This window comes from Balaenoptera acutorostrata, chromosome 10 (assembly GCF_949987535.1).
Source record: "Balaenoptera acutorostrata chromosome 10, mBalAcu1.1, whole genome shotgun sequence".
Classification (NCBI taxonomy): domain Eukaryota; kingdom Metazoa; phylum Chordata; class Mammalia; order Artiodactyla; family Balaenopteridae; genus Balaenoptera; species Balaenoptera acutorostrata.
In genome coordinates, this window is record NC_080073.1 from 2,990,866 (window position 1) to 3,006,464 (window position 15,599).

Sequence of the window (15,599 nt, forward strand, 5' to 3'; positions counted from 1 at the left end):
ATTTATGTCTTCATTGTCCTCATGACTGCCTGGCGTTCAGTAACCTCTGGAATTGCTCCCCGCACTCGAGTGCCAGTGCTGGCAGAATGTCCACGGGGCCTGCCTCACTTGCTGATAAGCCCCAGTTCTGGAGGGTGCCGGCTTTGGAGGGCCTGTGCACTCAATCCTGGCTGACTGGCCTCGGAGGCAGACCTCCTCTCCTGCTGCGTGGCAACTGAGTCACTCTGTCACTGCCCCGCCCGACAGGGTCCTTGCGCTGCTGTCATGCTCTCCCCGGCTCAGCCAGGAGGCGGGCAGCACGGGGGCTGCTTCTTTCTCCTCTCTGTTAAAGACTTTTAAGAAGTTCCTATTACTCTATTTTTTAGGTTTGAAATTTACAAACTTAAAACAGTAGCGATCTCACCTTATTGTGTTTTTTTCTAAATCAGACAATCGTTGCAGTGACTGCAAACGATAGCGCAGCTTCGGGGCCGGGAGCGGGTGGAGAGGGAACCCTTGTCTGTGACTGAGGAGCATGCAGCCCGGGGGTGCAGGCCTGGCCCCGAGTCATGCGGGTCCCAGGCCTGTGGGACCGGCCACTTTTGCGAGGATGGAGGTGGGGAGAGGAGCGAGGACAGTGACAGAGAAGGTGACATTCGAGTGGCTTGTAGAGGGTGACAAGGAGGGGCTGCGGGAGTGTCATGCCAGGGCCCCTGGAGGGAGGGTTAGGGCGGCTCGCACAGGGAACCCAGACTGTTGCTTCCTGGTTGGGAAGCCAGGAACCACGCACATTGGGGTCAGCTGCTTTCAGATCACAGCGGCTTTGCAGAGAAAGGGCAGGAGTGGATGGTGGGGAGGGAGGTGGCAGGTGTGTTCCAGGGCAGATGGGGGTGCAGCTCGAGCCGGGGCGGGGCTGCGGTGGTGGAGAGAAGCGGGCAGAGGGCGGAGAGCTGTTCACGCAGCCCAGTGGATGGACGGGACTTGGTGTGTGTGTGCGTGTGTGCGTGCGCGCACGTGCGGGGGACAGCGGGTGTCCAGGGTAATTCTGGGAATGGTGGTATTGTTTGCTGAGGCATCTGAGGAGGTTGGCAGGAGGCTTCCCTGCAACGTAACTTGCAGTGCAAGGGGATCTGTTGCGGGGTGTTCCTGGGCCCTGGGGTCCGAGGGCCATGGCAGGGGGCTTGGCTGTGTGCCGAGGCCTGGGAGGGCCTGGTTCCTGCCCAGCGTCCACCTGGCCATGCCCTCTGGCTGGCAGCCACGGGACTCTGGATGCATGGCTGGGGATCAAGCTGGGTTTCAGGGGGAGATAAACTGTTTGGGTGCCGGTGACTGTGTGTGTGAGACCACCCGTGGAGTCCCGGCACATGGGTGAGGCTGTGGGTGAGACGGCGCATGTAACTGTGCCTGGAGGGCTGTAACCAGGCCTCTGCGTGCCTGCCACGGAGGGCGTGAGACCGCGATACCCCAGGCGTGCCAGCCGTGTGCCTGGAGAATGCACGTGACGGTGTGCGTGTGTGCGGGACCGTCGGCTGAGGGTCCCACCCAGGGACACGCGTCAGGTGGCAGGTGAGAGTGGGGGTCAGCGGCCCTGGGCAGGGCCACGCTGGCGACTCTGTCGACACGTGAGTGATGGCCGTGCCTGTCTGTGCATCTGAGCAGGTGTGAGAGGGAGCGTGTGCGTAGGGATGTGAGGACGAGTGCACGCGTGTGAGTGACGGTGGGGAGGCCGCCCAGCCGTGCACACGTGCCGGCGTGCGTGCCAGGTGTGCACACGTGCTCCCCCGGGGCCGCCACGCGGTGCTGATCCCCGTCCTTTCCGATTCCCCCAGGGCCTCGTGACAGAGAACGGTTGATCTGGAGGCGACGCGAGGCCGGCCGCGGGGCATGGCACCCCTCGGGGAGCCCGTGGGCGCCTGGCTGGCCCTGGCCCTGGCCCTGGCCCTGGGCCCTGGGCCCAGCACGGCGGTCCCGGGGCAGGACTGCACGGGCGCCGAGTGCCCCCCGCTGGAGAACTGCATCGAGGAGGCGCTGGAGCCGGGTGCCTGCTGCGCCACGTGCGTGCAGCAGGGCTGCGCCTGCGAGGGCTACCAGTACTACGACTGCCTGCAGGGCGGCTTCGTGCGCGGCCGCGTGCCCGCCGGCCAGTCCTACTTCGTGGACTTCGGCAGCACCGAGTGCTCCTGCCCGCCGGGTGGCGGCAAGATCAGCTGCCAGTTCATGCCGTGCCCGGAGCTGCCGCCCAACTGCATCGAGGCCGTGGTGGCGGCCGACAGCTGCCCGCAGTGCGGCCAGGTGGGCTGCGTCCACTCTGGCCGCAAGTACGCCGCCGGCCACACCATCCACCTGTCGCCCTGCCGGGCCTGCCACTGTCCCGACGCCGGCGGCGAGCTCATCTGTTACCGGCTCCCCGACTGCCACGGAGACGCCGCCCCCGGAAACTTCTCAGACGCCGAGGAGGGTGACCCTGAGCGACACTACGAAGACCCCTACAGCTACGACCAGGAGGTGGCCGAGGCGGAGGCCGCGGCGGCCCTGGAGGGCGAGCTCCAGGCGGGCGCCGGGGGCCCGGCTGCTCTGGGAGCTGGGGGTCAGCCACCTTCAGCCCTCCAGGCCACCCGCGGGCTGGCTGCCCTCCCCAGGCCCACGGCAGCTGCTGCCCTGGGTCCCCCAGCCCCCGTGCAGGCCAAGCCCAGGAGCGTGACGGAGGACAGACAGGAGGAGAGAGAGGAATTGACGGTCAGGGAGCAGCCGGCAGCAGGTGGCCCCAGGGGGCTGGATGGACGGCCCACGGCAGGTCCGGCCCCTGGTCTCCCTGTCCAGGAGGAGGCGGCAGAGGCCAGGGCACGGCCCGAAGAGAACCTCATCCCGGACGCCCAGGCCACCCCCCACAGCGCCGGGCAGGAGGGAGCTGGGCCCATTCCAGCGTCAAGCACGGCCAGTGTCCTCCCATCACAGGCCACGCAGAGCGCTCCCGAGGGCCCAGCAGAGCCCAGCACCCACGCCATCCTGACCACACCTCACCAGGAGGCGGCCCGCGTCCCACCCACCCAGGAAGTGCCCAAGCAGCCACCGGTTCTGCCCCGTTCTCGGCCAGAGGAAGACACAGACCCCAACTCTGTCCATTCTGTCCCCAGAGCTGACCCTGAAGGTAAGACTCTTTCCTGGTTCCTCCAGGGACAGTCATCCCAGGGAAGGGCAGCTTGGGGGCTCTGTAGCCTGGCCCAGGTCTGTGCACAGACCAGCTGCCCGGAGCAGGGGAAGCTGGGTCTGCGGGGCCAGGCCAGGGACAGCCAGCGCCATCCCCAGAGCTCCGGGCTGGAGGCTCTGAGATGGAGCTTTCTCCTGGCTCAGCTTCTGGGGGTGGCGTGGTGGGTGGATGGGTGGGGTCCCTGTCACAGTCGGTGCTGGGCTACCTGACGGGGCTGTGGCCGAGGGCCTCTCACATGTACCTTATCAGGGCTGGGGGGCCCCTGCGGAGGGGTCCACGGGTGCCCAGCAGGAAGTGGGAGCCCACAACCCTGATACAGCTGCCTGCTCGCACCTCCCCGACAGTAGCCTCTGGGCATGGCTGCTGTGCTCTTGGCCTCCGCGGTGGCAGCAGAAGGGATGCAGGCTCTCATGGGGGCTCCTTGCAAGCGCCCAGTACCGGGTCCGTCACCCCTTCCTGCCAGGGGTCCTGTTAGCATACAGGTGGTTTCTGTCCCTCCTCTGTCTGCTCAGTACCTGCTGTGGCTCTCACCTGCTCAGAGTAGATACTGAAGTCCTCTCAGGGGCCTCAGGCCCTGCACAGCCTGCCCCTGGGGCCTCCCGGGCCTTCTCTTCTTCACCCTTTTCTTGTCCCTCTGGCTGCTGTAACAAAAATACATAGACTGGGTGGCTGAACGGCAGACGTTTATTCCCCGTAGCCCTGGAGTCGGGAAGTCTCAGATCGGTTGTCCGATGAGAGCCTCCTTCCTGGCTTGCAGAGCTGTCTGCTTGTTGTGCCCTTACCTGGCAGAGCAGATGAGGCCACGTCTCATCTGGGTTACGTCAGAGGTGGAGCAAGCTCTCCAGCATCTCTTCTTAGAAGGGCACTGATCCCATCATGAGGCTTCCACCCTCAAGACCTAAGTTGTCTCCCCAAAGCTCCGTCTCCAGATACCATCCCACTGGGGATTAGGGTTTTAACGCATGAGTTTGGAGGTGGGAGCATAAACACTCAGTGCCTGGCAACCCTCTCCCTCCGCACTGTGCTTAGCTGCACGGGCCTCCTGGCCCCTTCCAGTACTTTCCAGCCCCAGGGCCTTTGCACTTGCCACTGCCTCTTCCTGAAGTGCTCTTCCAGGTGTCCATGAAGTTCGCTTCTTCCCTCCATTTGCTCTCTGTTCAAGGTTACCTGCCTAGAGAGGCCTGCCCTGACCACCCCAGTCAAAGAGCACCCCACCTTCCTCTTACACTGCTTTAATTCCTCCCAGTAATACCTGGCATTGTAGCACGTTGTTACTTGTTTAGTTTTGTCTCCCCCGGTGGAGTGTTAGGGCCATGAGTGGAGGGGCCCCGTCTGCCATCTTCTCTGCTGTGCACACAGTTGGTGCTCTGTAAACACAGGGTGAATTAATGAGGGAATGGGGGGCGCTCTCTGGCCACCCCTTTGCCAGTCATCCCCCCTCATGCTAGTTCCCTGCCACCCCATGAGCACCCTACACTGTCATCTCCCCTCTGTCCCACCCCTTTGCTCACACTCTTCCCAGTGAGCTCAGGCAGCACCGCTGCCAGGGATCCTTCGCCGGGTCTTTGTGTCTTGTATGACCCTTCCTCCATGCCCCCTCTGCAGCTCCCTGCCCCCACCTCTGAGGGAGCCCGAGGAGTTGTCTGGGTGTCCTGATATCTCTCTCCACAGCTGCAAGTCCATGTCTTGTTCAGTCCTGTGTCATTCACTCTGTAGACCCTCATTAGGTACCAACTGTGGACAGGCCGTAATGGGCCCCTGGGAGGCAGGAACAGGCCAGTGTGGTCCGCAGGCTGTGAGCGGGGGATGCCCGGGCGGCGTCTGGGACGGTTTCCTGGGGGAGGGGGCCCGTGTGTCCAGAGCTATGGCCCTTGCTGGGCGTCCGCTGTGGGCTGAGGCCGAGACTGCAGGCCCCCCCAGCCCCCAGGCCCCCGCCCTGACGGCTCTTTCCATCCTGCTCTTGGTGGACGGGCACAGAACTTGCCCTTGCTGAGCACCTACTAGGTGCCCGGCCCCGTCTGTGACTCGATCCTCCCACAAGCTGGGAGCTGGGATCCTTCTTATTTTCAGCTGACCAGGTTGAGGGGGAGAGGTGTGGCTCGTGGCGGCAGGTCACGTGAGAGGTGGCACCGGGACCAGGGCAGGGGGCTTCCGGGGGCTCCTCCCCATCCAGCCCTGGGCTCCTCCCCACCCAGCCCGGAGCCTGCAGGGGGCGGGGTGTGTGCGTGGGGCGGGGGTGTAATGAAGTCCACGTGTGCCCGGGCGGGCTTGCAGGCCTGGCGCCGGGGATGGTGCGTGCAGCCTCCAGGGTTTCCAGAATAGACCCGGCCCCGTCCCCATCACCCGCCCCCTTGCTGCCAGAGGCCTCTCTGTGGTGTGGGCCTTGGAACCCTGGAGAGCTGCTTCGTTCTCAGGAGCCCCGGGTTCTTCCCTCCGCCCCAGGCTTTCTCAGATGGATTTTGGGGTGTGGCTGTTGGTGAAGGCCGCCTGGGGGTGGGGCCCCTGACTGAGTGCCCGTCATCCCATCAGAGGCCCAGCACGTGCAAAGCCCGGAGCAGGGCACGGACAGGCTGTGCTTCTTGGAGCTCGGGGAAAGGGAGGTGTAGGAAGTTGGGAGTGGTGGGCCGGCAGGGTGAATTTAAATGGGACCCAGGAGTTGGCCCAGGCCGTGCAAGCGGAGGCTGGCTGCCGTCCACCACCCCCATCCGTCTTCCCTGCTGCTGCTCAGCCGGTGTCCACCTGACACCCACCAGGGCACGTGCTCTGTAATTCAGGCGAGCGGCTCTCCGCCTTGTGCCTCATTTTCTCCATCTGGAAGCGGCAGAGAAGGCCTTGCTTCTTGGGGGTGTTTTGAGGATTAGATGAGCTAACTCATTCAAGCTCGGCATGGGGCCTAGTACTGCCGAGTAATTAAAAACGTTAACCGTCATCATTCACCATCTGTTCCTCGATCCACCCACTTAATTTCTTCAGCAGATAGGTGCGGAGCACCCTCTCTGCACCAGGGGCCGTCCAGTGAACCGGGCGGGCACAGCCTCTCCCCTTTGGGGTCTGATGGGGGCGGAGGGCGGCAATGGATGAGCCCACACAGGTTTGTCCGTGGTCACAGCCATGCACACGGAGTGGGGAGGGTGGCCGGGGGATGCCTGGTGGGTGGGGGTCAGGGGCCCGATGCGCATCCTTGGGGCAGTGAGGGCCTTAGAGCCTTGTGGCTGCTGTTGTACGGGGAGCCCTGGGGGTTCCCAAGGGATGGAGGGGTCCTGGGTGGGGAGAACTGGGGAGGTGGTAGCTTTGTCCTGCTTGCCCGTGGGGCCGGCTGAGAGGCGGGCCGTGGGGCGGAAATGACCCCCGGCCACGTTGCCATGGCAGCCCTGGGGCCTGGAGAAGGAGGTTTCCAGCCATTGCCCCAGGCCCGGCTGCAGCAGGGGTCCTGTCTTTGAGCCGGAGCTGTGCCAGGGATCCAGGCTGCCTCTGAGCATGTCCAGATGGAGCCTAATGGAAGCCACATGCCCGGCTCCCCGCCGCGGAGAAGGGCTCTGACGTCTGTCGTCCCTCAGGGGGCTTGTGAGGGCGCCTTCTACCACGGGGCTGGCACGATGGAGGGAGCCGGGGACCACCCCCCGCCCTCCTGGGCCACAAGGGTGGGAACCCGGGTCAGGGTGGCCCTCAGAAGCTGGAGGTTCCCGTAGCAGCAGCCCCTCTCCTGGAAAAGGGCTCCAGCAAAACCTGCAGGCCCCAGGACCCCGTGGCAGGAAAGGAGCCCCTTCCTCGGGGCCTCACGTTACCGGATCCTGTGGGGCAGCGGTCCTCGGACGGTTTGACGTTCCAGTTAATAGAGAAGCTTTAAAATTCAAATAACTGTATATTAATTGCAGACAGCATATCAGCTTATGACCTGTGCCTGCACCATCGTAAGCCCTCTGAGATCACTGGCCTCTTTAATCATCACAGCCGCCCCCTTGGTGCACAGCAGAGGAATAGGGCCACTTGCCCACGGACACACGTGCAGGAAGCGGTGGATCCAGGTGCCCCCGCCATTTCTTCACGTCTTCACCCCTGATAGCCATCTCTGGTGCCCGGCGTGTGCAGGGGCTGTGACAGATGCCAGATGGACCGTGTTGCCCCTGCCCTCGGGACCTTACGGTTTAGCGGGGGAGAAAACGTGGTAGTCGTAGGCCGAGGGCCGAGGAGTGGGGTGGTTGTGCTCTGTGAGCCTGTCCGGGGGATCGGACTCCCCTGGGGATCAGGGAGCGCTTCCTGGGAAGTGCTGTTGGAGCACAGGGAGTTGCTGACTGGGTGAGAGGTGGGGAGCAGAGAGCAGAGAGTGCGTCCGGCAGAGGACATAGCACGTGCAAAGGCCCTGCAGCTGGAGGGAAGGAGCTGGATTGAAAGGAGGCTGTGTAGCTGGTGTGAGAAGAGGCTGGGGAGTGGTCAGGGGCCAGGCCCAGGGCGACGGCGTTCCCCTCAGGATGAAGGTTTGGGCCTTTCCCCAGGGGCAGTGGGGAGCCACTGCAGGTGTCAGGCAGGAGCTGGCAGGACCTTCTCTGTGTCATGCAGCACTTCCTCTGGGTGAAGGGAGGGGAGCACGGGAGCAGGCTCTCCCCGCCTCGCCCTGCAGCCCCAGGAGCCAGCCGTGGGCCTTCAGTGTCTGGGGTCTCCAGGGCCCCCCGGAATCACTGGCTGTGGCTCCAGGGGGCAGAGGGACACCCGCCCAGCCTCTCCCTATTCCCCAGAGCATTCCTACAGCCCCTCCCCTCCTCTCCAGGCTCAGCTGTGGGAGGCTTAAGCTCGTGTGGGGTCTGAGTGGTCCCTGCGCACAGCCTGGGGACCAGGGGGAGCCAGGCTGGGAGTCTGGACACCTGAGCTCATGTTCTGGGTGCCAGAATCAGCCACAGGAGCTCCCGGCTCCCCGAGCGGCCTGGGGAGGGGGCGCCCTGCGAGGAGAGCTTGCAGGCGGGCCAGCCGGCCCTTCCCCTCCTCACCCCCAGCCCACGGGCCTTGACCTGGGACGTCTGACTCTTCCAGGGCAGCGTAGGGCCTGCCGAGGGCAGCGGGACCCGCAAACGAGGGGCCTGGGCTTCCCGCAGCCCCTGCTCCTCCGTGGTGAGTCCCGGGCCGAAGCTCACGCGCGCTCGTTGTGTGACCTGGGGCCTGCGCCGCGGTGCCTGTGAGCCCCGGTTTGCTCACGGACCCCGCGTAGCCGGGGTTGGTCCCACCTCTGTCTGCTGTTCTGCTAATGGTGCACGCCCCTGTCGCCTGTCAGCTTCTTTCTGCAGGGCATCTTCGTAAGCACTAGAATTTTGTTGCAAACATTTAGAAGCTGGAAGACTTCACGTAAATTCCAGCTTTCTGGCTTTTGTTGAAAATCGGCAGCTGCGGGTACACCCGGCCCATGTGCCCTGGGCCAGCCACTGGGGGAGCTGAGAAGGGGCTGCCTGCCCGTCAGACTTGGGGGGAGGTGGGGGGGCTCTGAAGGTGATGAGGGTGATAAAACCGAGGAGAGCTGGGTCCTCTGCTGGGGGCATCTGTCAGGCACTGAGTTCATTCACCCTGTGGCGACCTTGAGAGAGTCTGTTTGGTCATTCTGTTTTACGGAAGAGAAATGGCACCCTGAGAGGGGAGGGGGCTTTTCTGGGGGTCATAGTAGAGCTGGGCAGGGGGCCCTCGTCTCCCAGGGGAGGGGCTGGGCTCGTGGCTCCCATGGAGGACTTGGGGCAGGAGTGGGTCTGAGCGGCTTGTAGCTGGGCCCCCTGGGTTTGGCGGCCCCAGAGCTTATGGCACTTGGAGGGAATGGGTGCATTTCACAGCTGCGCCCCATAGTGAGGGTCTGGGGCCAAGGCTCGGCCTGTGGTGGGGTTCTTTAATTTTTAAAAACTGTGTTTCCTTCCTTCCTTCCTAGACAGCTTTATTGAGATATTGTTCATGTACCATAAAGTCCTCCCATTTAACGTGTACGGTTCAGTAGTTTTTGTCAGGGTCGTGAGAACGTCATCAGAATCTAATTCTAGGTCATTCTTGTCACCCTACTGCTATGCCGGTAGCAGCCACCTCCCACTCCCTCCTCCCAGCCCCCAGCAGCCTCCAGTCTACTCCCTGTCGCTGTGGATTTACGTATTCTGGACATTCCTGGACATGGAATCATACAATATGTGGTCTTTATGGACGGTCCTCCATTACTAAGCATAACGCTTTCAAAGCCCCCTGCACGTTGTAGCATGAATAAGTGCTTCATTCCTTTCCGTGGCGGACATTCCAGTGTGTGGATGGGCCCCATTTTGTTTATTCATTCACCGGGTGGTAGACGCTGTGTTGGCACCTTTTAGCTATTGCGAGCACTGCTGCTGTTAATATTCATGACATATTTTTGTGTGGACGTATGTTTTCATTTCTTTTGGGAATGTACCCAGGAGCAGAATTGCTGGGTCATCTGGGAACTCTGTGTGTGACCATAAGATGAAACACCGGACTGTTATCCTCAGCGGCTGCACCATGTTACATCCCCAGCCACAGCGCACAAGGGCTCCAGCTTCCCTACGTCTTCACCAACACTTGCTATCGTCTGTCGTTTTGAATGTAGCCGTCCTAGCGTGTGAAGTGGTATCGCACTGAAGGTTTAATTTGCATTTCCCTGGCGGCTAATGATGTTGAGCATCTTTTCATGAGTTTATTTTAGAAAATTCTAGAAAACACAGAATACACAAGTACACATTCCATTGGCCATCAAAGTCATGACATCATCACTTAGTCACGTAGTGTCTGGAAGACTCCACCGTATGCCCGTAGGAGAAAGGGCGTGAAGGAGGCAACCCGTGTTGCAGTGTTGTTCTGAAAATAACGTTGATCCCGTGGGTCCCTGATTAGGTCCCAGGGACCCTCAGGGCCTATAGGACCACACTTGGGAACCACAGGTCCTATGACGGCAGGCGTGCAGGTGTGTGCACTGTTTTTCTCACGTATAGCATATTGTGCACACCTTTCTGTTCTGTGCTTTCCTCCGTGAACAGCCCCCCTTGGGACTCTCCCTGTCGGCACGTGAGGAGCTCCCTTTACCAGCCAGGGCTCCACTGTGTGCACGTCCCAGCTGTTACTGACCGTCCTGGCGGGCGGATGCTGCGTTACGTCCATTGCCGCAGTGAATGGCTTCCTGCTGCGCCCGGTGTGGAATCGCTGGGTCCGTGTGCACATGCGTTTCTTTATTTTCTCTTTGTAAGCCATTTATCCAAGTATAACCAGGAGAACCTATTAGAAGCATGCAAATCAGTAATACATTTCACAAAGGAACGCCCCGTGTGCTCGGCACTCAGATCATGAAACATCCCGAGACAACCCAGGTCCCCTCGTCCGTGCCCGTCCCGGGAACCGCTTCCCTGACTGTGGCTAGCTCTCGGACTTCCGTAAATGGGGCCATGCAGTCTGCTCTCATGTGTGGCTTCTCGTGCTCAGCACAGCATTTCTAGGTCCACGTGCTGTGGGCTCCGTGGTTGGTCCTTTTCGTGGCTGAGAGCTGCTCCATGGTATAGTCAGACCCCAGTTTGTTGGCTCCTTCTCCTGCCAAGGGCTGTGGGGTTGTTTCCAGCCTGGACCGTTAGGAAGAGGGTTGCCGTGCACCTGCTGTGCCCATCTTTTGATGATCGTCTGCACACTTTTCTCTGGGGAGGTGCTGGCTGCCATGGGCTCCACTGTAGAGGCCACAGGATGCCTACTTAAAACCCGGTACTTGCCAGCTCACCTCCATTGATGGTGTACCAGATTTTGCTCACACCTGCCATCTATGGGAATGCCTGTTTCCCCAGTTTATGTATTCAACAAATATTTATTGAGTGCCTACCGCACAATTCTAGGTGCCAGGGATACAGCCGTAGTCAAAATGGATGAAGTGGGTACCCCTCACGAGGCTTGTGTTCCGTGGGATCGGGGCGGGGGCAGGGGGCACACAGTCATTCATTACGTAAAATCTGCGTTGGATGGTGAAAAGCGCTAGGGAGAAAACTGAGCAGCGGCTGTGAAAACCAAGCAGGAGCAGCCAGACGTTCCCACCTTGGCTGGTGGGAGCTGTCTCGCAGGGGCGTTAGTTAGTGAGTGTGCCCTGCTCCCCCCCACCCCCACCCCCCAGCCCCCACCTTGGCCGAGGGCTCCCCAGCGAGTCTGGCCACACCCCCGCCAGCACCACGTGGGCGTGTGGGGTGGTGTTTCTGCCATCTCGCCAAACCCGTGCCAGTCCTTCCTGCCGGGGACACGCCTCGGTCATGGAATGAGTAGTCTCTTGCCTCAATAGTGCGAGTCGCAGGCGGCTGCAGAACCTCTGTGGCGCACAGTAGGCGTTTCTTGTTGATCCCAAGTCCCCGGGTCAGCCGGGCTTGCTGCCCCAGGCTGGGAGTGGCTGCCGGGAGTGGCTGGTCTGGGACAGCCTCTGCCAGGGCCGCTGCCTCTGCTGCACGAGCTCGTTCCCGTCGCAGAAACAGGGCTCCGAGCGAAAGATGAGACGCGCACAGGAACTCTTGGGCCCGGGCTTAGAACCGGCTCAGCCACTGCTTTTTCCACGTTCTGCTGCCTGCCGGTCAGGAGGCCGGCCCGGGGTCGAGGGCTCCTCTTGATGGGCATTGCCGGGGGTGTGGGAAAGGCAGGGAGGAAGATGGGGTGGTCAAGACAGTGAAGCTACCCCAGGCCCCGGCCGGTGCTCCTCCTGCCTCATCTCAGTCCCCACACAACCTTACCACGAGTCCCTTCCCCTTCCCAGGGGAACATGGGCCCACAGGCCAGCAGCGAGTAAGTGGTGGGCCCGGCTCTGGATCCAGGTCCTTGAGTGCTTCAGGCGTCTCTGGCCTGGTCCAAGGCTCCCCCGGGGTGTGGCTGCTCTGCCCCTCACTATCTGTGAGACTTTAGGCAAATCACTTCACTGCCCTGGGCCTCGGTTTTCTCATCTGTAAAGTGGGCTTACCGAGGGCTCCCTCCTAGAGCGTGTTCTCACTGGGAGAAAGCTGGTGTCGGGCATCAGGCGCTGGGGCCTGCCGCGTAGCAGGGCTCCACTTACACTGGTGTCCTGGTTGCTGAGGTTTCAGCCCTGGGGACTCTGCTGGGAGGGCGGCGGCCTCTGAGCTCCGGCCTGCTTCCCATTCACATGCCAAGCGGCTCTCCTGAGGCTGAGCCAAGCCACCCCACCCCAGCCTCCTACACCCTGAGCCTTCCGGAACCCCGGGTGCCTCCGTGAACTGGAAGAAGTCTGGGCTGTGAGCTTCCCTGGGGGAGGGTGAACGTCATCTGCCTGACAGCACCTCCTCCGCACCGGGCCAGGGGCTGTGTGGCCTCGGGGTCCCTTGTCCTGCAGCATCTGGAGCTTTCAGGAGGAACTTGCGTCTAGCCAAGGTCAGCTTTGCGTGGACTGGGGCCCTGCTGGGCCCTCCTTGTGTACTCCGGGGTCTCCACACAGGGAAAGCAGGCTTGGGGCCGAGAAGTGCTGGGGCCGAGCCAGCTTGGTCCTCAGAGGGTGAATCCGTGGGTGTGAACCCTGCCTCTGCTGCCCTGGCTGTGTGACCTCAGGTGATGGACTCACGCTCTCTGAGCCTCAGCGTCTGCAAGATGGAAGAGTAATCTCTGTCCCCCCAGGATTACTGACAGGAGTAGGGAGAGGATGTCAGCTGGCTCAGAGCAGCTGCTGTGACTGTGAGCCCCTTCCTTTCCCTGCCCGAGGGCCCTGCACTCTGGATGGTGGGGCACGGATTTGTTTTTGCTTAAGTGAACAGATGTGGGTCTTTTCTGGTGGCCAGGAGTTGGCCCGCTGTTGAAAAGGCAAAGGGGCCAGGTCTTGTGCGGTTGGGTTGAGGGTGTTCAACTGCTCACTGGCTGCTCCCACCCCGCCGGTCACTCCATCTCCCTCCAGATGTGCAGGGGGTGCTGCCCCCCCCCGCTATTCCGTCCCTGCCCTGCGCCTTTGTTCCAGCGACTGCCCACGGAGTCAGCAAACCCCCGTCCTGAGGTCTCGCCTTCAGTGGCACAGCCTAGCTGCGGGGCTGACGTCCCAGAAACGGGGAGGGTCTCCTCCTTCACCCTCGCAGGGGCAGCGTTTATCATGTGGCTGTGGGCATCCCCGGACGTGAATCGATCCGTGCGTTAAAGCCTCGTGACACCCATGTGCGGGGGGACGGTCATTATGCCCGTTTCAGAGCTGAGGTGACTGAGGCACAGGGAGGTTACGTGAAGGTCCAGGGTCACTGAAGGCAGCGAAGCAGATGTTTGTCGACCACTGACTCTCGGCCTTTGCCCCAGCACCTCCCAGGGTTTGCCCAGCTGCCTGGCACGAGTAGGTATTTTCCTGTTGTCAGCAGATCGAGGCTCCAGGGCTGCCCCGTGTCCCCAGCCCAGGAGGGGCAAAGCAGGGCCCAGGGCGGGGCTGGCAGGCCCCCAGCCCCAGAGTCTGAGATTCTGGGGTTCTCAGGGGTCCATATGGTGGAGGGTGGGGGGGGGCAGAACGAGCCAGTCTGGCGGGGGGGAGCCTGCTTGCCTGGGCCCAGTGCTCCCAGAAGCTGACGGGGTGGGCGGGGAGAGCAGGAGACAAGCTGTCTTGTCTCCCTTCCAGCCCCCCACTCCCTGCCCCACTCGAGTACTCATTCATGATGGTTCACGGGCCCCGTGCTCTGGACCAGCCTGTATCGGGTGCTGGGGATGCAGTGGGGACCAGAGCGGTGGAGACCTCCCCGCCCAGCACACTGCTGCCCGCGGTGGGGGTGCCTGCCGTGACGCGCAGGCCTGGGACGGACGCGAGCAAAGCCAGGTGCCCCCCGTGAGGTAGCTGGTGGAGGGGAGCCGCTGGCCGTGGGGACGAGGACACAGCTGCAGCCGCTCCCCGGCTCCAACTGTCGCCCTGGAGTGGGGGGCCCAGCGTGGCCCATCACTTCAAGTTTTCTGAAAGAAGCCTAGGATCTGGAATTTTATATAAAATCTCCCCGTTTGTAAATGTTGGCAACTAATTCACATGTATCAAAGCCTCAGTAAAGCATGAAGTGGGCACCGGTTTGCTGCCACAGTTGAGACTCACAGAGTGCCAGCTGCTTCTCATTATACGTCTGGGTCGCAGAGGCCCAGAGGCGGGCAGGGGGCCGGCAGAGACTCACAGCGAGCTCCGAGGGTGGGGTCCCCGAAGTTCCGACTCCTAGGCCAGTGTGCTCCCCCGCAGACCTCCCTGCCCAGCAGAGTCAAAGCCCGGGAAACAGGTGAAACAGGCTCAAAGCCCCTGGAGAGAGTCACCGAGGGGACTGCAGGGTGAGGACACAGCAGCAGTGGGAACTGTCACCCCAGGCCCGGAGGGGAGCTGTGGCCTTAGGTAGAGGTGGCCACGCCTGAGTGCGGGCCAGGCTCCATCAGCAGCGGGCAGGGCGGAAGGTGGATCTGGGACGGCAGGTTTGGTGGCTGCGGAGGCACCGGGATCTACAGGACCCCACCTCCCAGGCCCAGGTGCGGCAGCATGCTTCCTGAGATGGGCGACCCCAGGTCAGTGGCTGAGGGCAGCTTGTGGTCAGTCCCATCCTGGAAGTGTTAGAGCCACTCGCTGACCCCCAGGGGAGGGGAGATGCCTCAGGAGTCGGGGCAGAGGTCCGGGCCGGAGGCAGAAAATGATCGGCCAGGCTTTTGTTTTTTCCCCCCCGGTTGGCCTCACTTGGCAGGTGGGCAGCCGGGGGGTGGTGGGTGATCACCTGGGGAAGGTCTCATTATTCCTTGTCCGTCACCGCTTGGCCCCTGAAGCCTGGATGCAGGAACAGAGAGGCCGAGGGTGTTGCCTGAGATGGCTCAGCCAGTGGGAAGCAGAGCAGGGTTCTGGCTTCCTAGCTCTGCTTCCACCTACACCCAGTTTAGGGTCCTCAGTGTGGGGGGGTCCCCTGGGCCCCTTGATTGGGGCTCATTGCTTCACTTTGAATTTTCACCAGTCACTCTGCAGGCTGCAGGGGGAGTGGGACAAAGGATGGAGATATTTGGGGCGGGGAGGGGAAGAGATCTGGTCAAGGTCTAGTTGGGGCCGTGGCCCAGGTATGTGGGTTAAGAGAAATGGAAAGTTGCTGGTTGGGGTCACTGGGAATTTGGTCTAGAAGAGCCCCAACCTGGCCCCATGGCATCCCACTTGGGAACGCTAGGAGCCTGAGGTCACAGACTTGCCGCCCCCAGACCCCTGGCCAGTATAGCCCTCCCACCCAACCCCCCGCCTCATCTGATGCCTGACCCCAGGGTGCCCACTGCCTGTTCCCCAGGCAGGATTTCCATGTTGCCACTGCCCGGCCCAATACTGCCACCTGGGGCTTCTCAGGAAGCCACGCTAGTGACCTGCTTCCTGTTTGCCTCTTAAGAGGAGAAAAAAAACATGTCCAGTTTTTTATGGATATTTTCAATTTTTGTATTTTTTTAACCAATCACTTTCATTAAGGTG

The 15,599-nt window shown here is 61.8% G+C and overlaps 1 protein-coding gene across 5 annotated transcripts in view; it reads left to right on the top strand.

Annotated features, from left to right (window-relative positions):
* The window catches only part of FBLN2 (fibulin 2), a 75,314-nt gene that overhangs the window by 23,827 nt on the left and 35,888 nt on the right, over positions 1-15,599 (top strand). For all 5 annotated transcript variants that reach the window (XM_057554406.1, XM_057554405.1, XM_057554407.1 and 2 more), the window contains exon 2: positions 1,809-3,127. In XM_057554406.1, the coding sequence (XP_057410389.1) occupies positions 1,864-3,127 (1,264 nt within the window). In that variant the 5' untranslated portion in view covers positions 1,809-1,863. The remainder of the gene's footprint in view (positions 1-1,808; positions 3,128-15,599) is intronic.